The sequence below is a fragment of the Urocitellus parryii genome, chromosome 8 (genome assembly GCF_045843805.1).
Source record: "Urocitellus parryii isolate mUroPar1 chromosome 8, mUroPar1.hap1, whole genome shotgun sequence".
NCBI classification, from domain to species: Eukaryota; Metazoa; Chordata; class Mammalia; order Rodentia; family Sciuridae; genus Urocitellus; species Urocitellus parryii.
In genome coordinates, this window is record NC_135538.1 from 26,616,773 (window position 1) to 26,638,515 (window position 21,743).

At 41.6% G+C, this 21,743-nt stretch overlaps 1 protein-coding gene across 1 annotated transcript in view; it reads right to left on the reverse strand.

Annotated features, from left to right (window-relative positions):
* Positions 1–21,743, reverse strand: part of Arfgef3 (ARFGEF family member 3) — a 152,557-nt gene that overhangs the window by 125,764 nt on the left and 5,050 nt on the right. Inside the window, exon 2 of the mRNA XM_026391876.2 lies at positions 18,825–18,876. Within this exon, the coding sequence (XP_026247661.2) occupies positions 18,825–18,876 (52 nt within the window). The remainder of the gene's footprint in view (positions 1–18,824; positions 18,877–21,743) is intronic.

The window sequence follows — 21,743 nt, forward strand, 5'->3', positions numbered from 1 at the left end:
AAATTTTCCCATTGTGTTATCTTATTTGATCCTCACTGGGGCAGTGTGGTATTGCAATGTCAATTTCACAGCCCAAGACATGGAAGCTCCCAGAGTCTTGTACCCATGACAGAGCAGGTAAATGGGGTGCATCCAGACTCAAATGTAGAGCTATATGACACTAAAGCCTACACCGTTTCCCTAGCAACACATCCTGTCCCCCAAAAGAACAAAGGCTAACCTGAAAGGCAAAGGCATCCCCAACGTGGAAATAAGCACAGGCATCCCTGGACATTCACCAATGTAATAAAAAATTTTACTCATTCAGATTATTTATGCTCTCCCCTCCTGACCACCTAATGTCTAACAGCCAATGCAATAATCCCCATTTCTCCAAGGGTCAGGACAATTGGGAACTGCCTACATCTGAGTAGCAAACTCTGATTAAAATGGACAGGCCCATGTGTCCAAAACATAGAAGAATCTGTATCCTTCATCTACAGCAATAAAATGCTCATCATCAAATCATTAAATTTAGCCTCAATGTCAAAGCTAAGTATCAGGCCAGTTTGAATACGTGGGAAAGCCAAGGGCAGTATCTCAAGGCTTCATCTTTGGTGCTAGGATAAACTGTACCCATCAATCATTCACCAAACACACACTTGGTGCTTTTAAGCCTCACATTCTCTCATTTACACACCCATCTGTCCACCCTTACAAATGCTACATCCTTCTTCCTTCTGCTCATCCCTACTGGTATTCTCAGAGCCCCTCCTGGGAGAGTTGGTGTCTCCCTAACTCCATGGCACCGGATATGGTGGCTGGTTATACAGGGGGTTAGCAACAGTGTGAACTTACTAGGTGTGTGTGTGGAGGGGCATATTAACTCTCCTTGGTTAATCGACTAAACATCCTTGTGAAATCCACTAAGCAAGTGAATGGCCTTCCAAGCTCATATCTCAATGGTATACTAAATTTAAAATCTTACGCCATATCTTCAAGGAGGAGGAGCTCTTTAATATTTTAAGCCAATTTTTGACCCATTGTCAAAACAATTAAAACAAAAAAATATTAAAATAACTTTTCCCAAGTTAATTGGTTGAATTTTAATAGTCCTTAAAGAATCCTTAAAGAGGCTGGGTGTGGTGGGGCATGTCTGTAATCCCAGTGGCTCTGGAGGCTGAGGAAGTAGGATCACAAATTTAAAGCCAGCCTCAGCAACTTAGTGAGGACCTAAGCAACTCAGAAAGATCCTGTCTCTAAAATAAAAATTTTAAAAAGGGCTGGGAATGTGGCCTTATGGGGTTCAATCCTCGGCACCAAATATAAAGAAAAAAATCTTTAATAACTTTAGAAAACATTTTTAATATAAAACTGAGGGAAAATAGCAAGTTACAAAATGTTAGCATGTGTCCCAATTTCCATTAGATACACTCGGAAGAAAACAAACCAAATGTCAGATTCCTTATGTCTGGGTGATGTAACTTTGGTATTCAATAGTCAAAGGTGAGTGTTTAGATTTTACCAGTTAGCCAGGGGCAAGCCATCTTCTCAAAGCCTACATCTCTTCATCTATAATGTGGGAGGTAATGAGACCTATGGCATAATTCAAGTGACAAGACATTGTGCTTTTTAGGCTTTCTATGGTGAGAACACACTCAGTTCACAATCTGACATTATTCTTCTTATAAGCATGTCATTTGTGTGTGTGTAGGGGGGTGTCTTAATTTCTAAATAATTTTAAACCATTGTGCTTCATACCATAGGCCAAACTGAAACTCATTACATGGTGAGCTACAGTTTCTGTCATCTGTGACGAGGTCTACAGTTCTTCCTCCATAGACCTCAAAAGTCCTTTTCAGCCACCTACTTATAGAAAGAACTCCCATTAACTAATTCATCTTGGCAAGAAACATCAGACAGAGAACAACGTTGTAAAATTTTATTTTCCAATAAGTGGCGACTTTTCCCAGCAGAAGTATATGTGTGGTGTTTCAGCTATTGACTATCCCAACAGATTCTGCACAGCAAGCACTTTTCAAAAATAGGCCTTGGGCAAGAGCCAGAGACAGAGAGGTTGATTTGCTTCCTCATTAGCTTCCTACTTTAAACATATCACACACGCCACACCACCCCCAACCTGCACTATCAGCTAACTAAGATCTGTATGCACCTGCCAAAAAGGTGGCCTTGGGTCTGGCACTGTCTGATGCAAAGACAAGACTGTATTTCTCAGGACAAACTTAGTTCTAAGGGTTGGAGGGCTTGTTTGGACACTTCTCCTCTGCCTGTTTGAAGCTGCCTCACATACACTCACCCAAAGGCCACCATATTGGTAGTGGTGCCTGCTTTTCTCCTCCAGGGTAGTATCCAACCTACTGTTGGGCTGTGTGACCTCTCTAAATAAGACATGTGCTGCAAGGAAAACAAATATGTTCAGTATTTTTTCTTTACACACTGGAGAAAAAGAAAAAAAAAAACAGTAGCAGAATATTCTCTCAATGCAATGATTAAAGACCAAAGACAGTAAACACACACACAGTGAAAGGTGCCTGACAACAATCTCAAGTCAGGGCTCGAAAACAAAGCTGCAGAGGGTGATGGGCTGTGACCCTCCTTATCATGGGGGATGTAAGTCACCTGGCCATTCAGACCTGCCAGACTTCACAAGAGCAAATGTAGCACAGCTATTCACGCAAGCTTGGCTGAAGAGCCTACATCCAGAGAGTCAGTGAGTTTGCTGAGTACACCCAGGGTGCCCACAAAATCAGAGAAAAACAAGCCAAGATCCTGAAGGGGATGAAGATGTTCACCTGGAAAAAAGTGGAATTTGCCAATAAATTTATGTAGTGTTCAAGAATGTTGAACACCATAATCATTTGTCTTCTTGACCAAATCCTATTGTGAAGACACTTCCAGTTAAGAAAAGGTGCATCTCCTTCCACAAGAGGAAAAAAAAAAAAAAAATAAAGGACCCTTACCTATTTTCTGTTCTAATACTAATGGGAGGAAAACTAAGAGTAAACGGCTCCATCTCCAAATCATCCTGCCTGCTGTGCAGCTGCCTTGTTACCAGGGTAACCTGACATCAGGGGTAAGCTGAGCTGGTCCACAGTGTTCTTCCCACTGTGTCAGAGGCACCGAGCAGGCACACTTTGCTCCAGCCTCAGAGAGCAAGAACCTACCCAGCAGGATGTGCTGGGAAATAAACATTCCTGCTCAAGTTTTGGGGGCATTCACTCACTGCCACTCTTCACAGCCACACCAGGAGGCATTCCCTCTCCCCAGGGACTCAGAGGGACCCCCATAGCCTTATGCAGTTTGGATTCCAGCTGTTGTCCCAGAAGAGAGCCAGAGCTTCCCCTGCTGGTGCCACTGAAAGAGGAGTATCTGAGCAGGGAGCCCCCTGCTCTGGTTCAAGTGGGACAGCACTAAGGGAGGCCATTAGTACATGACAGGCAACAGGGGCTGTTAAGAACTGCCTGACTCCAGGAGACGATGTTTGGTTTTGGCTAACAAACCTGCAGCCTTGTCCTGGCAGGTCCCTCAGCTTTCCCTGGAGCTTAGCTTCTCTACTGAGCAGGAGATAGAGCTCTGAAAGCAAATTCTTTACAGAATACAAGGAATACACAGTGGGAAGAGGCTCTGGAAGGAGTCCTCATCTCATGTCCTGGCTCGCACACTTGTGTTCTCTTTAAGCCTTAGGTGTCTCATCTGCAAGCGTTCACTTTCCTGAAAGGACCAGATCTGTTTTGTTGACACTTCTTTTCTTTTTGCTTTCTTCTTCTCTTGGATGGGGATGTGATGTGTGGAGCTGTAATAGACATTTTTGTGGCATGAAAAATCAAATATAATGAACCCCCATGAGAATCCTGGAAATACTAGTGCTGAGAGCCTACCTCAAGACTGCTTGTCATACAAGGAAAATAAGTCCTAATTCATTGAAACCACTGTTGGGTTTTCCATCACCTACAACTGAATATGTTCATAACTAATGTACTCTAATAAGATCCAAAATTCAGGTAATCATTTATATGCCTGTCATGAAACATTTCCCAGGAGTGAAAGATAAAATGCAGAAATAGGAACAATAATTCCTATACTGAGATAGCTAAACAATAGTTAATTGAATATGCATTGAAAACCCAGAACATATTAGTTAAAATAATCTTTTTTAGTCACACTTGTATTTGACCCCCTGTTAATCATGTATTAATTGTGGGGCCTCATAGCAAATGATTTTACCACTCAAGCCTCAGTGTTCTAATCAAATTACACATTCTACTAATTGTACTTATAAAATTTAATAATACAGTGTATGTGAAGTTGCTGGTAAAATTCCCAGAATAGTTGTAGCCCTGAAAGGCCCTCAATATTGGGGTTCAGGCACATTGCTCCAGAGGCCACAGGTATAAGATGGTGGAGTTGAGGGTCTAGCTGGGAGAGAATGCAAGTCAGTCATTTACAGAGACAGAACAGGGCTATAATACAGATGTAGCTGCACATCCAGGTGTGGGAGAGGATGCCGAGTTGCCATCTCTAAGCCCTACACTTAGTAAACGTCACAGATATCTGAGCTCTCCTTCCTGTTTTACCAATGGTATTAAACATTTAATTTAGAATCTCAACTCCTTATCCTACAGAAAAGGTATGAACACAATAAAGTGGCCTAAGGTATCCAGACAAGAGAAAAAGGATCCTACAGTCTTGACAGGTCAGACTGGTGATAGCTGCTGCCCAGGCCTGGGCTCTCTTCTCGGGGGCCTCAGAATCACATGGATTCCATGAGGGGAGGGTGTGTCAATGAGGGAAACTTTAGCTGCAAGTAACAGGAAATCCAACCCCCACCAATCCAACCAGGAGGCAGTTGGCTCTGGGTTTAAGTATTTCTGTGTCTTCATGACAGAGCAAAGAACCCAGCTTTTTCCATCTTTCTGCTAAGCCACTCCAGACATGTCAGTTTTATCTCCAAGCTGGCTCCCTCATAGCTGCAAACCAGCTGCAGTGACTCCAAGCATCCCATTTGAATGTGGTAATTTTTAGAGAAAGAATGACCATCATCTTCATCAAGATTGAGACAGCATCCCGTTTGCCTCCTGAAGCAGGCCATGCCAGGAGCCAGACCAAATAACCAGGCCAGCTGCAGGGCAGCATCCTTGAGAGCACAGGTGGATAAAAATAATGGGAGACCCTATACCCTGGGGGTTCTGTTGGAGAACAGGGTCAGTAGAATGTCCAGTAGGCAAGCAATGGTTTCTATTCCATAGGAAAATGATGGAAGGCCCAGAGAATGTGCAAATGCTCACAACTGTCTCATAAGAGGGGTTTTAAGAAAACCCCTGAATAACATTCCAGAAGATATGTCTATTCTTATCACTAAGTTACCAAGGCTGGCTGATCCTTCTGTATCACCCTGCCAACTCACTGGGTTTATAGGTGTGTGCCACTGCACCTGGTTGGACAACTCTCTTTCAACAGGTATGTGGAAATGTGGGGTGCTCTCTAGTGATTAACAACAGCAACCTCATCACAGACTGCCATGAGAGACCATCCCAAAATCTCCTGCATCTATAAGCAAAACTGAAAGAAGAACACGTTGGTAGAAATAGCCAGAATAGCCTTAGATCCCTGTTTGGTTGTTCATTTATTTTTCTTTTGCTACTAGGGATCGAACCCAGGGGCACTTAACCACTAAGCCATATCCTCTGCCCTTTTTATTTTTTATTTTGAGACAGGGTCTTGCTAAGTTGCTGAGGCTAGCTTTGAATTTGTGATCCTCCTGTCTCAGCCTCCTGAACCACTGGGATTATAGGCTTGCAGTTCCCTTATTTCAACCACCAGAATTTATTCTAACAAACATTTAAGACTGCCACAGTCAAGTTTGCCAGATCTTGCCTGCTCAAGCCATTTGTTTAAAATTCCCAAGGACCAATTTGCATCCTTAGGAACAGGAACAAATACAATTTAAATCCAGATTCGTGTCTGCCCCTTTGTTTTAAGTTCCCATGTTTTCTTATCCAAAATCAGTCTTTCAAACTCAGCACTGGAAGAGAAAAAAAATAAAAGTTTAATCACAGTGTAAACTGCCAGATATAGCAAGCCTGTTTACCAGGATTCACTTCTGGGTTGCACATTCTGCAAAATCCATGGTCTTGCCCAACAGCTTATGTAATATTCACAATCTTCCATAGCTATGAAAATGGCTCAAACAGAATAAAAGTAGCTATTTTTCATTAAAAAATAATTTCTATGAACATGTAATAGGTTTACCATTGATGTTTTTAATGAGTAAATTTTTTACAATTTCTATTTTAATTTCTAGTATGTTAAATGGTATATACATTTAAAACAACGTATTACCTATCCATCTTTTTAAAGGCTCTTTGGAGTCTCAATAATGTAAAAAAGTGTACAGGGTCTTGAGAACAAAAGCCTTCAGAAGTGTCCTGTTGATCACTGGCAGCAACAGGGAGGCCTGAGAGTGAGCCCTGCAGGTGGAAGCTGCTCCCCTCCCCAGTATGGAGGAGATACAAAGGTCTGGCTGCATGCTGAGTCCTCCCAGGGAGGCTGAGACCACCTCTGTGGCCTGCTATGGGCCTTTCCAGACTGGTTACAATGGGGAAACAGGTAGCTCCCAGACCTTTCAATTTCCATCTCTATTTATAGAAGTTGACATGGAAAATGACTTGCATAAGGCCTTGGTGTACTACAATGACCTGTTTACTTTCTCCTCAGCAAGTGGCTTGCTCCTTGAGGGGACAGGTTATGTCCTGTCCCTCATTGTGCTCCTGGCACACAGAATGTTGTTGCTTGTTGGGCTCTGACTCCATCCCCACCTGCCGACTGTCCCATCAGAGACTAGATCCTACCCCCATCCTCCCACTACCAACCCCACTCTCCAGACTCCTCAATAGAGTCATCCACAAAGACAGCGGACAGGCAATCATCTTGAGCAAGCACCGACCCAGTATCCTGGGCGTGCTTACCTTGTACTAACTATCCTTTGCTTTCTTAATCAAATAGCCTGTTGGCTTTAAATCACATCTATATTTTTACTATCTCTGAAACACACAAAACCTTCCCTCTCCATTTTCAGCAAATATCATGTTATTGGCCTTGTATTGCGTGCCAAGCTTTATTCTAGAGCTGGAGTAAAATGCTGGAGGGTAAATCTAGAAGCCTTCCCTCATGTGCTCAGTCCAGGGGGTTCTCTGTGCTTAGTCTCCTCCCTCTGCCCCTTCCTGTCCCAGCTCCACTCTTGCCACAACTGGGCACAGTGGACACAGCTTCCTGGCTTCTTCCCCATCAACAGCCTCTGGAATCTGCAAACAAAACCCCTTTTGTGTTTGAAACATTTTCTCCCAGCTGGTAAGTAGAAAAACAAAGTGGGGTTTACATCAGAAAGCAAACAATGGGGGGGGGGGAGGCGGTGCATAACCACTGAGTTACAAGTTACATCCCAGCCCTTTTTAATTTGAGACAGGCCCTTGCTAAATTGCTGAGGCTGGCCTCAAAGTTACAATCCTCCTTCCTCAGCCTCCTAAGCCTCTGGGATTACATTCCCCATGCCACTGTTTCCTTTGAAGTTACAGTTTTGTGGAGGGAAAAAAATTCTTTAAAAAAAATATATATATATTTTTGGTACTGAGAATTGAACTCAGGGCCTCACATATGCTAGGCAAGCACTCTACTACTGAGCTATATATACCCTCATCCCATCCCTTTCTATTTTGAGACTGGGTCTTGCTTAATTGCCCAAGCTGGTGATCCTCCTGCCTCAGTCTCCTGAGTCACTGGAATTACAGGTGTGTGCCACCATACCTGGCTGAAAAAAAGAATCTTTTCATTCATCCAGTTCCCTCTGAATTTCATGTAATTGAAACACAAAGTCTGCTCCAGCTCAAAATCTAATCTATTCTAGATGCATTCCTTTAACTGTGGCCTAAAAATGAGCTGACCTTAAATCTTCTCCTGTAAATCTGCAGAGTTGCTCATCTTGACCCTCCTGAAGAAGCAATATTAATTGCTACCTAGCCTCTTCCCTCAGTCAAGACTGCAGAAGTTTGGAGAGGTATGGGTTAGTTCTTTAATTGCATAATTACTCAGGCTTCCCCAGTGGGTATTCACATTAATTCCATACCAGAGTCTCTTTTATCCTATGGTTTCCTCTGCCTTACAAAGAGGAAAAGTCAATTTAGGTCATTTCCTGGCAACGCCCTGTATACATACTAATCTCAATAGCTCTAATAATTCATGACTCGCCCCTCAGTCTGAATGTAGGACACCCCCACTTTTAAAAGTCCTGGCCCCTCAGGAATCACACAGTATAATGCATATTTCTATGTTAGTAAGTTGCTCTTGAGCAGTAGAGAAATAGAGCAGATTTTCCAAGAGTTTTTTTAATAACAATGCTTCATCAAATAATGCACTGTATGAAATGAATTTAGTAGATCTCAGCTCTTCTCATAAATTGCAAATGAGAAAAAACAAACTCGTGTGTTAAATCAAATAATGGGAGAAGGAATGTCCCCTAGAGGGTTAAGAAGGTGAGTTTTGGATCCCAGCTCCCCTGGTTGTGCCCTGGGCTGGCTCAAGGAGCCAAGGCAGCTCCAGAGCCCCTTCAAGCCTCAGGACCTCCCCTCCTCACAGGGCAGCTGTCAGGGTTACATACAACCAGCATATACAGCACCTGACACATAAAAAAGGTTTAAAAAAATGTTAACTTGTGTTCTTATGTGTCCCAACTTTATATGGTAAAATGTGAACCATAAGGCTATGAAGCATATTAAAGATCATGATATTAAGAGTTCTGGACTCTAGGTAAAGGGAGATCTGTTGCAAATGTATTGGACTTGAAAAAGATGCATCGGGGCACTGAGTAATTAAATAATCCTACTGATTCACACAGAGTTCAGCTAGACCTAAATATGCAGTACAACAAAAATACAAGAAAATAAAATATGCAATATTTAATACAGTCTTCCCAAGAAAATAAATATAATTCTAGTCATTGCACCAGGATTTCTCAGAAGAAAATTTCTGGAGGGTGAAGAAGAGCACAGTGGTGCACACCTGTGAGCCCAGCAGCTTGGGAGGCTGAGGCAGGAGGATTGCAAGTTTAAAGCCAGCCTCAGCAAAAATGAGGCACTAAGCAACTCAGTGAGACCTTGTATCTAAATAAAATACAAACTAGGATCAGGGATATGACTCAGGGACCAAGTGCCCCTGAGTTCAATCCCTCATACCTCCCCTGCAAAAAAAAAAAAAAAAAATTAAAAAGAGAGATACAAATACCCACTGGGCTACTGAAATCAATGAAGCCGTAGTTTGGAAACCACTTCTATAAGCATTCAATGTCAACAACTTCTCAGAGTTGTACTTCCAAATTAAAGCAAGAATTTGGGCCTACATTACCTAAAGGAGTCAGTTACATTCTGAGAATGACATATAGAATAACCCACAAGGCAAAAATTCTATCCTTATTCCTTTCAAAAGGAAGGAAAAGGCCTAGAAACAAAACCCATGATGGGAATGTTATACTTCTTCAAAATGGAGTTATGCTTCCTTCTAATACTTCTCTATGAAGCTACGTGTTACAAAGACATAGACTGACATAAAGGAAGGAAAAGTACCCTTGGCTGGGTTCTGAATTAATATCTACCCTCCTCCCATTCCGAAATCTCCCTCAAGGCAAATGCCCCTCCGTCCTAGCTTCTTCTCTCAGTGAGGACTTAAAAAGTGCTTTTAGATTGGGGCTATTAACAAGAGACACTTTATAATTAAGAGCTAATTGGAGGTCTCCCTTATCAAAGGGAATGGAAGGGGAAAATCATTAGGCTTAGTTTACAGGCTGACAGATAACGCATACGAGAAACTGTACATTAGGAATCGTGTAGCATTGTCACTTAACACCATGTTCAAAGGTAACAGGGACACTCTCTTCCAAAGCAGCAGAGAAGGGAGAAGACAGAACCAGATCTTCAGGGCACCCCAACTTCTTACATAGATTTCAGTGACCATGCCATCTGCCACTTTCTCTTCACAGGTGGGTGTTTCGTGTTGGCATGAATGACATGCCAACGCTGAATGTCCTTCTACTCACCTCTCAGGAAGCTGGAATAGCTCCCATCTTCTCTAGGACAAGTCTTTCTCATGGAAAAGGTTCTCCCAGAGCCCCAGAAAGCTGACCTCGTCTCCCCCATGTTACTGCTTATACTTGCTCAAGAATTCTCCAACACTGAAAGTGATCCAGGTTTAGACCAAGCAAAGTGTCGTAAAGCTCCTGTGTCTTTTTTTTCCTTTCTTTTCTTTTCTTTTCTTTTTTTTTGTGCAGAACCAGCAAGATTCATGAGAGCTATCTCCACACAGTCCAAACTTATTAGCACGTGTGTGACTCGGCAAAGAAAAGTCAGCTGTAGTAACCAGGGAAGGAAGGTGGGAAGGAGGGGGAAAAAAAAGTGTTTACAAAATGAAAACACTTCCACCTTCTGCAGAGGTGGCTCCAGGGTTCAAAGTATAGAATTAAAGCACTAAAATAGATCAATGCAGCACAGAAGCAATGAAAATAGAAACCATGTGAAGTACGGGAAACTGTTACCATGGTTCTTTTCCAGGTACAAATGCGGATGAATGTGCTGTCACCTGTGTGAAAGGCCTGTAGGTCCCCGAGTCAAGACAAGGAGAAACTTGAGAATGTGGGCTGAAAAGAGGAAACATGATGATGGGGAATACACGCAGGACAACTGGGAAAGGGGGCTTTGGGGTCTTTCTGAAAATAAAACTGGCAGAAGAAAGCAATGAAGCTGAGGTTGGCTTTGAAGAATCATGGAGAAGATAAGCAAAATGGTAGCTGAAGTACTGCCGAGGAACTGCAGGACTGTTCCCAAGGGGATGCTCAGTGAGCAATGTCACCAAAGGCCGGCTGCCAGTGGCTGCCTTTTAACAAGATAACTCAAGGATTCTCTTGACAGTTTTATCTCCTCTGGACCAGTCCTGCTGTAAGGAACCGAAGTTAGAAGGAAGGAAAAATCCCAGATTTCAGCAGGATGGAAGTGGATGTTCTTTATTCTTTAGAACAGAAACGATTCAAGTCAGATTCATCAAGTCAGATGGTGGGGATGGGGGTAAGGTGGGCAGCATGCCTCTTCCAGGTGGGCCAAGGATTTTCACGGGAAATTAATGAGAACTGGATTCTTTGTATAGTCAGCATCACTTTGTACAGAACATCGATGGGAGTCCTGATAACTACCACACTCACCCATGATCTAAGATTAATACACATTGTGCAAGTCTGGGCTTTGGTCAAGTGGAAGGCAAGGGATTTAATACTACACTAGCTGAGGTCAATGAATTGGGCTTCTGGGTGTACTCTTTGGGACCTTTGGAACCTCAGTCAGTAAGATATTAAAAATTTTATTGCCAACACTGAGGTTCCATTCTGGCACCGATTCCCCCAAATACTGTATTTTCCAAGAATCTAGGAGGTGAGAATGCAGGGCTCCTGGGAAGCATGACGTAAAGTCTGAAGAGATGGTTTCATCCTATAAATATGTATAGGGTGCTAGGATGGGGACACAAAGATGAATAACGTATACAGATGAGCTCCCTAGAGGTGGGACCTGAGAATTGTACCCTTAAATAACTGCCAACCGGGTAGATAAGCTCCATGACAGAATTATATAGAGTCTACTGAGGACACAGAGAGAAGGACCTCAGCAGAGGCTGTAAGGACAGCAGGTTTAGGAAGTGAGAAATGCTGCCCCAACCACACAGTAGAAAGGCTCAGGGAAGAGGACAGCCTACAACATGTACTGCTAATAGCTGAGCAGCTCCTGTAAAGGGGAAGCATTGGATTACTAACCCAATCCTTGGACAGCTTTCATTTTGGTCTCAGTTTTGGCTTGTGGAAGAAAGAGGACCACGATAAATATGCTGTATTTCAATTTAGGGAGTGGGTGCAGGACATAAGAGAGATGGGGACTGGGAAGTGCCCACAGTACCACCCTACCAGTGGGAAAGAATAAGGAGGGATCTTCTAAACATGGCCAAAGCTCACCTGGGAATGTGGATGGCCTCAGCAGCTGTGAGATCTTCTTGCCAGATTGGGAATGCAGCTCAGGGTGAACCCCTTGTCACTGGCCTTGGGTGTGGCCTAAGCCATCACTAAAAAACTCAGTAACTAGATAAATAATATTTAATGTCACATTCAAAAATTTAAAAATGCAAATAAGCTATGACAAACAAAATATATAATATTTAAATAAAGACAGGATCCAGTTCTTTGATTGGATAACTCAGCCTCATTCGCCTCACTCGAGTTCTGACCTCTTTGGAAATCTGATAGAAAAGATGGGGTTGTACATCAGAGAGCTAGCCAGCTCCTCCATGGCTTCCCAGGTGACAGAGGCCTGAGGTCTCCCAGCTTTGTTTGCAAGGAGGGAGAAGTCCCCTCTAGCAGATTTACACAAAAATATGTTAGGGTGTCCAGACCTAGAGCTACCTGAATTTGGAGTTTCCAATCCATTGGAAAGGACAGAGCTGGGCCAGCAGAGAGATGGACCACTCCTGGGACAGAGAAAATTGCAAGATTCCACTGGACAAAGAAGAGCACTCTGGAGAATGGTCTAGCAAGTCAAGAATGATCTAGAAGAAGTAATGATTACAAATAACAGTGATGCTAAAAGGTCCCCATTAGAAGCATAAGTCCTTTTCCTTTTAACAAATAGTGAGGGACAAAGTCACAGCTCTTCAAATTTTCAGAGGAAATAATGATCAGATGGATCTAGGTATCAGCATAACCAGGCCATCATAATGTTATGGGGCAGGCTATATGGGCAATGACCAAACAGACTCCATTTTACCTTGAGAATCCATAGCACATAAGAAATGCTTCTCCCAAGGGAAAGCCTCGTCTCTGTACCCATTAATATTAACCTAGCATAATATACTTGGCAACACAAAATAGCAATTCTTATACAATATAAAATTGTTCTCTTTAGTTTTCATTTTTCTTGGACAGTGTACCTTGTCAGAGATAGATTGTCTAGACACTAGTAACCATTCTCTAACTTGTACTGAACTAGGGTCATTTTGACCCACTTCCCTTCTGATTGCTTGCTGCTATGCCAACCTGGATAGTCCTATGGGAAATATCAATGTACCCATTGCATTGTCTCACTAACTGCCCAATTCAGCTTCTGTACCTGCTTGCTTACAGCTATGTCAACCTGGATGTGCTTTTTGCGGTTCTTGCCTTTAAATATCCTAAAATGTTGAGGCTCAAGACTGTTCCTTATGGGTCCCATAGGGAGCAATCGCTGGCCAGACGACTAAATGAAGACTCTTTAATTTGGACAAAACTGGGACTTGGTGTGTTTTCTGAGAGACTTGCCCTACAACAATAAGAACCATGGGGCAAGAAATGGGCAATGTACTAACTTGCAAAAAGCTAAACATTGTAATATTCCAACAGGGCTTAAACCAGGTGCTCTCTGCCAGGTAAGACTGTTCTGTGACAGCCTCACAGAACACAGCTATCAGCCCTAAAAACGCAAAGCCAGAATGGTCCTGAAAATCCCATAAAATTACCATGTTATTTCGGTGATTCCCAAAACCAAAGAGAAAAATCAGGGAGGGACAGAGAGTAAAAGGGTAAAATAAAGAGCTGTCAGAAGACAGAAAACATTGAATGCTGTTAACGACAGCTAAGGTCCAATGTTTGTGTCCTCCCCAAATTCTTACATTAAAACCCTAAACCCCAAGGTGATGGTATTAAGAGGTAGAGACTTTGAGAAGTGATTAGGTCACAAATGGGAGGCTGTCATGAATGGGACTAGTACCCTTAAAAGAGTCCTGAGGGAGCTCACTTTCTCTTCTACCATATGAGGACACTGGGATAAGTTGGCAGTGTGCAACCCTCTAGAAGGCTCTCACAAAAAGTGACCATGCTGGCCCCCAGATCTTGGATTTCCAGCCCCCCAAATGGGGAGAAATACATTTCTGTTGTTTAAAAACTATCCAGTCCTATGGTATTTTGTTAAGAAGCCTACTAATTGTTTTGGATTAGCTTTCAGGTCTTTTTCATGACTTGGTAAAATAATAATAATAATAATAATGGCTAATCACAATGGTGTCAGTGACTATGAGCAGCAACCTGGCGTAGTCCTAGGTATTTTACCAAGTCTGTGACTCTTAGGGAACATCCTGAGTGACTTTTGCTTGTAAAATAAGCACAGCATTGAGATGGCGACTCTAATCTAGGGCACAGCCTGAGCTATTGATGAACTCCCCAGTGCAGGGAAACTGCAATAGCCCCCCTAATTGATAGAGTATATTTAACCCTGCAAAGATGCATGTGAGATCTTGTAGTTTAGGAAGAGAGAAATGAGGAGCAAAGAGTGAGGAAGATAAGTACTCTTAAAACTCACCCAAGGGCAAGACCAAGGGCACGCAGGTGGAAAGATTTTTCACATGACTATCTGCTACCAGATTTAGGAAACAGTCCATAGGACAGATTCCCTAGTACTGCTCACCACATCAACAATAAGGGTGGGCCTTTGCCCAGTGAAAGAGTCTTGTACACAAACAATCAATATCTCTTTATCACTCCTTAATTCCATCTAATAAGCTTTATAATGGAATTCTCCCCTAGAATCCGCTATGCATTCACCAATCACTTAAATCATTCACATGACATTTGAACTTAGTTTTGTACAAAAAGCACTATAAACAGTCAACAGCAAAAGGAAAAAAGGAAAGACAATACCATAGGTATTCTCAAGAGTTCAACATTCTTCAGATTTGGGCTACCATTGCTAATGTACACCACTGATCAAAGCAACACTAGTAATTATTTATCAAAGTGGTCATATATTGAAAGTAGTCAATGGCAAAAGAAAAAAATTAAAGCACAGAAAAAGTATTCAGGAGTTTGAATGATTTCCTACATCCTTTTCCAAAACAAACAATAATTCTTTTTTACACCTGCAAATAATCACTTCCAGGCAATTTATTCAAGAGAAATGGAAACTAAATCTAAGTACAAAATCAGGATAAGGCAAGAGAGATTTTATAAACTTGGTTTCTTTCCCATATATTAAATATAAGTATAATTAAAGAAAAATAATTAACATGTCCAAATCGTCTCTTGTGAGCAGACAAATATTTAGTGCCTAGATGTTTTTGAGCAGATGCTCCTAGAGAAGGGTGCCACATTAAGCATAATGACTTAATAGAGTAAGTGCTCTCTGGGCTCGAGAGTCTGGCAGATGAATCAATGGATTAGAGGAGGGCTGACTCACAACAAAGGGGGGAAGCCCATGACTGTACATCTCCTCATTATGTCACCTCCTGAAAAATGACATGAAATAGAAAATCACACTATTATTGATCCCAAGCTCCTTTACGCTCTAGTTATGGCTTCTTCCTATATCCTAGAAGAGCTCTGAGAGAATTCGACTATTATGGATTATAGTCAAACCCAAACCTCCTTATACATAAAAAAAAGTCTATGGTAAATTAACCCTTGCTGCTACATATCAGTATTTTCCATTTTTGTATGTCTTCATTCTCCTTCTTCAGAATAAAAGGGGTTTGAGATGAGACATCTGCTATGTCTCATTCATAGGGTTCAGTTCCCTGTACGAGTATGCTTGACGGATCTCATTGTGCACCTGAAATCCAATAATGCACACTTCTGTGGACAAGGATGACGTCACCGGCTCTTTGTCATTAGAATAAGCACTCTGAATTATATTACCAATAATGGTGACAACACGTCATGCTATCCATAGTCCCTTGTCTGCTTCCCACCAATTTTGTGACCATCTCCTCTGAGTATGCAAGATGGTTATCTAGCTCTGAGGTAAAGTCCATACCACTGAATGATGTAAAGCTAAATGGTTAAGAGGAGGACCCAACACACATCTTTGGTCCCTTTAAACTACATTCCTTCCAAGCCATCTCCCTTTGCTCCCCCCCCCCAACACATAATGAAAAAATCCCTTTGCCGTTTTTTTTGTTTGTTTGTTTGTTTGTTGTTTTCCCGGTTGCCTTTTGATGAACATTCCCTTGAGGAATCCCCTTCTGGTTCCACCATTATCTGTAGCCCTCACACTGAAGAAAGACTTTCTATCATAAACCCAGGACCACAGAAAGCCTCGTGGACAGGTTAATCCACATTTTGGACTGGAAAACAAGTTTCAAAGCAGTAGCCATTAAATTTTTTACACACAGAATCATTAGGGAGACTTCACCATTTTTCACATATTTTAAGTTCACATTTAGATTTTCTTCTTTATAGTTTTAATTGCAATGCTGTAATTATGGCTCTATGGGATTATTAAAATTTTTTTAGTTAAAACATATCACTCTGTAAATGCATCTCATAAAATCTAAATACCACAGAAATTTGAAAATGATTTTCTTCCATCAAAAATAAATGAACAAACTCATCCTTATCAGCAAAAAGTATTCCATTATTCTCTTTATCTCTAAATTCATATTTCACTTCCCCCAGAGAATTTTCTCTCAATATGATTTTTTCTTAATATTTTTTAGTTATAGATCAACATAATATATTTATTTATTTTTATATGGTGCTGAGGATCGAACCCAGTGCCTCACACATTCGAGGCAGGTGCTCTACCACTGAGCTATAGCCTCAGTCCTCTCAATATATTTTAATACTTGAAAGGTTTTGTTAATCTCCCTATGATATTTCTCTGTAATAAAGTATATTTAAGATGAGTTTTAGAAAATTTCCTGTGAACTTAAGGCTTCACAGTGTTTGGTTATCTCTTAATTTGAGCCATCATTACTAATGCACACAATTGATCCAAAGAACATTAACAATTATTATTTTTTAAATATTTATTTTTTTAGGTTTTTTTTGTGTGGACACAATATCTTTATTTTTATGTGGTACTGAGGATCGAACCCAGTGCCCCATGCATGCCAGGCGAGTGTGCCACCACTTGAGCCACATCCCCAACCAACAATTATTTATCAAATGCTTATATAGTTAACACTAGAAATGCATTTGTAAAAAATGTATTTTCAAAAAAAATGGACAGAGTTTATTTTTTACTTCAATGAGTTCATATCTCCTACAAATGAGTACTAGCCCAAAATAACTCATTATTAGTAGTATTAATAATTCATAAGACAGGACTTGGCATCAATTCCATATATTTTCCTTTTTCACTACTATTGATGAAGAAACCTTGTTTTTACATGCTTACATAAAATGAAGGAGGCATTGTCAAAAAAAAATTTTTGTCTATCATAGCTAATTAGATCCTCCTTAAATTTTGCTGAAAGCCAAGGAAAACTACCAAACATGCTAAAAGATGTTCCCTGCTCTTACACTCATTCCCTTTCCTGACGTGGACTCTGTCTTTTCATGGTTCTTTGCTGGTAGGATGGGATTGCTGCACCCCAGGACAATGCATCACAGAAGAACCTGGATGGTAACTTTGACAAGGAAGAGAGAGTGACCCAAAGCCAAGATGGAAAGGGAGATGTGATAAAATCAGTTTGAAGCAAATCAGTCTTAAGAAGTGGTACTTGATATGCACATATGAATGTGCCACAGTGAAGCCCACTATTCCACGTCATGAACATGCACCAATTAAAAGAAGGATCCAGATTTAAAAAAAAAAAGTACTACTTATACTAGTGAGGTACCAAAAAAAAAAAAAATTGACTCCCTAAAACAACCCATGCCTTCGTAGTTCTTAATCTTCTTGGATGCCCCAACAGAAACAGCTTTCTGTGATACAGATGTGTTGTTACCACACATTCTGTCCCTTTGCAAGTTTTATGCACACTAAAGTACACTCACTTTGATTAACATGTGAGTCCCTTATTAAAAAATAAGCCTATATCAGATATTATAGGAGAAGTAATGGATATTTTAAAACAGAAAGAAACATAATTCTTGTTTAATCTACTTGAAAAGAGAGGAAATACTTAATAAACCACCATGTTCTGACAATATAGACACCATACTCAACAAAAGGCTGTAAATTCAATATTTTTATAACCTTAAAGAAAAAGTTGGATATATGCTTAATAATAGGAAAGGGGCTAAATAAATTATTCTATAGCCAGTTGATGGAAGTATATCTAATACTTTAATTTGAAGAATACACATTGGCATTACAAAACATTCTTTATATGGTCATGAGTAAATAAAAACAGGTATAAACAGAGTTGTAAATAAAATTTCATATTAATTTGTAAAACTATATGTGCATGGAAAAAGATTTGAGAAAACCTATTAAACTCTTTTCACTGTTTATTCTAAAGTAGTGTTAATTATAAACAACTGCTTCGTTATCCTCCTGTGCTTCCCAGAGTTTTCACTATGGACATGTATTTCTCTCATGATGAGCAGAATAAAGTTGTAGCATAGATAAAGAAGGTGGGGAAATACGTTTGCAGCTCAGGGCTGCTGCATGGGGCTGTACAGTTGCCACCAGCAAGATGGAATCCAGCCACGGATGCCAGTGAGAGTGAGAGTTTAAATCCACCCAATGTGGTTTAGGGCTACATCCCCAGAGTGGGCACCCTTTTCTCATTTGCAGTGGAAGATAGTATTCTTTGACCAAGCCCTCACCTAAATTTGAATCATGTTTCTTCTTAATCAACTTGATCTTCTTTATCAGTGAGATTAATGCAGTCAGATTTCCAAGGTGCTGACCTCATGAAATATTCTAGTTCAGGGATGCAAAAAGTCGCCAGTGAGCCCATAACGTGCTATAAACTAACAACATTATCTGGCCTTCAGGAAAACATGGTGGGCATTATTCACCTCCGCTTATTACACAGTCTCCATCTCTTACCTCAGCAAATGGGGAGGGATCTTGACAATGGTGTCCACACCACCCAAGGTTTCTGCAAAAGGAAAATTCACACAGTTACAACTAGGTATTGAAAGACTGAGAATCTATATTGTACATGAATATCATTATTCTTTCCCTTGGATATTCCTACAATTATAAATTAGTGAATTTTTAATTATCTGCATGCAAGTCTTCCTTATTTTAAAGTCCTTCCTCCTGATAGCCCCAGAGGCTTCCCTGGACCTTGCCTCACCATGGTGGGGGGTGGGAGGGAGGTTAAAACTCAGCACACATTTCCCTCTAGAGACAAATAACGAATAGTTAAATTCCTAACTTGAACCAGAATTTCAACTTCATCTGCTTGCCACTGACCAAGATGGTGTATCTTGCAATCAAAACAGAGAAACTAAAGCTGTTTCCTTGAGAATACCATTTCAATATCCTTTAATAATAACAACACATACTTGAGAAAGACTTTCAAGTTCATAAAGCACTTTAGGCAGCATTTCATTATTCTCACACATACTTGTGACATGGTAAATTAAACCCTTTTAAAAATCCCACTGTAGTTAGGGACCCTGATTGGGAGACTCAGCCCCAAATCTTATTAATCAACCTGGATGTTTAATACTTTGTCACTGTTTGTGATTATTGACACTACTGCTGCCTCCTATGGTAGAGACAATGAACAGCTCATTATTCTCTTCCCCCAGAAACTGTTCTGTTTAATTCCTTCAGTGTCTCCAGGTGACCAGTTCAAATTGTGTCAATTCTTCTCTTCACTGCTTGGAGTCAAAGACCTCCATCTGTTTGACCTATTTCCTTGGGGAAGGATAAATACTCTTCCCATGTTGCTAAGAGATCAGAGGGGAAAAGAGACATCAAATGAACCCTTGAGACTCAAGACTAACAGGCCAAAGGATAAGAGGATCTAGACTTGTTTTAGCCAGTGAAACAACAGTGGATTTGAGAAAGAAAACTAATCAGCAAAACAGGAGGATCAGTGGCCAGGTAGGAGATGGAAAGAAAAGAAAGCAAAGCCCTGAGATGCAGGACAAGAAAGCAAAGACCCGAAATGTAGCTCAAAGGCCACATGAGTAAGTAAGCATGGTCTAGCAGTTAGCACAACGTGGACCACTGCCCCAGGAAAGTTGATCTGTTTTCTAAGGAGAGGTAATAACATGGAACCACCCTATCAACATGGTTCTCCCCTGCAGAGAGAGGGGTTTATAGCCAACTCAGTATGTGTAACAGTGCCCAGCTCTACAAATGCTAAGAGTAAGCTAGAAAAAAGGGAGAGGAGAAAGGGCAGCCGCATGGCAGCCATGATGAGCCCAAGTAGTCTCAGAGCCTTCTTCCAGGTATGTGAGGTAAGGGTGGAAACCAAGGCAGAGAGCCCAGTGGGCAATAAGGGGAAGGCCTGCAGATTGGCCTTCAATCACCCAGGACGGACAGAGCTTGGGGAGACGGCACCACGGATACACCAATAGAGATGGCAGAAAACTAGGTTCCATTTCTGGCTCCACTCCAGCCTGTGGCACTGAGATGAGGCAAGTCACTTGTCCTCTCCAAGCTTCAGTTCTCCCATCTCCAAAAGGAGGACAACACCACCTCATGGGATTCTTGTGAATAGCTATAGAAATAATGATGGCAGAGTGCCTGACTCTGTCCTTAGATGTCAGGGACAGTTTCTGTCTCCCTTCCTAGATTCACTGACTAAATACTGACCAGATAATGGACTATGGATCCAACCGTGAGGAATAATATGGTGGAGGGATTCGTGGAGTAAACATTTTGGTTTTGAACTGGGGGTAATTGCCGTGAAGGAAAATACAGGGAATTAGGGAAAGGTGGGATGGGATCATGGACGTGGAGCCAGGACTTTCCGAGGGGAGGGGCGAGGCTGAAAAAAATGACTACAAATTGGGTGAGGTGGGGGCATTTTCAGGCAGAGGGAATAATAAATTCAAATTTTATCAAGGTTTAAAAATAAGACAAGAAAATACACCGAGAATCCCAACCACCAGCTGGAGCTGCTACTCTGGCCAAACTGCCATCTTGTCTCACCTGGATGACTCCTCCACCTCCTTCCTGGACTGCCTCCCTGCACTTACCATCTCAGGAGCCTGAGAGATCTGTCAAGACCCAACTGAGGACACTTCCTCCTCCCACATCAGATGACCCACATGCCATTGAAATAAAAGTCACACAAGGCCCTTGCAATCTGGCCTCTCACCTCCTCCTTTTCTCCTGAGCAGTTGCTCCAGCCACCTGGCCTCTCTGCTCCTTCCTGAAGCAGCCTCACAGCCTCTCTTTCTGTCAGGTGTTCTCTAGATGCCCGATTAAAATGACAACTCCCTTTACCCTCCAAGCACCTCCCATCTCCCTCTACTGCTTTAAGGTTTCCTTTAGGTCTTATCACTCTCTGAGCTGTTTATGTTTTTATTTCTCTTGATGACTGACTGTCATCCCTCCAAGAGTCTGCCAACTCCCTGAAGGCAGGACAGGATCTTTTTGCCTATTTTGCTCACTGAGGCATCAGCACCTAGAATAGCAGCAGGCACATAGGAGGCGCTCATTAAATACTTGCCGAATTAATGAGCTGAGAAGAAGAAGCACGGTGTATGTGTGTTACTGAAAGAAGGTCAGTGTGTTAGAGTGTAAGGAGGAGAATGGTGCAGGTAGAAAGGAGTCCATGCAGGCCTTGACTGACACATTAAGGACTTAGGATTTTATCCTAATGGGTAGCCAGTCAGAATTTTCACAGGGCATGTCATGATAGAACTGAGGTTTCTAAGGTAGATAGTGTTTGGAAAATAGCCTGAAAAAGACTAGGGTAGACGAGGAAGAACAGTTAAAAAGCTGGGTCTTGACAGATCTCTCAGGCTCCTGAGATGGTAAGTGCAGGGAGGCAGCCCA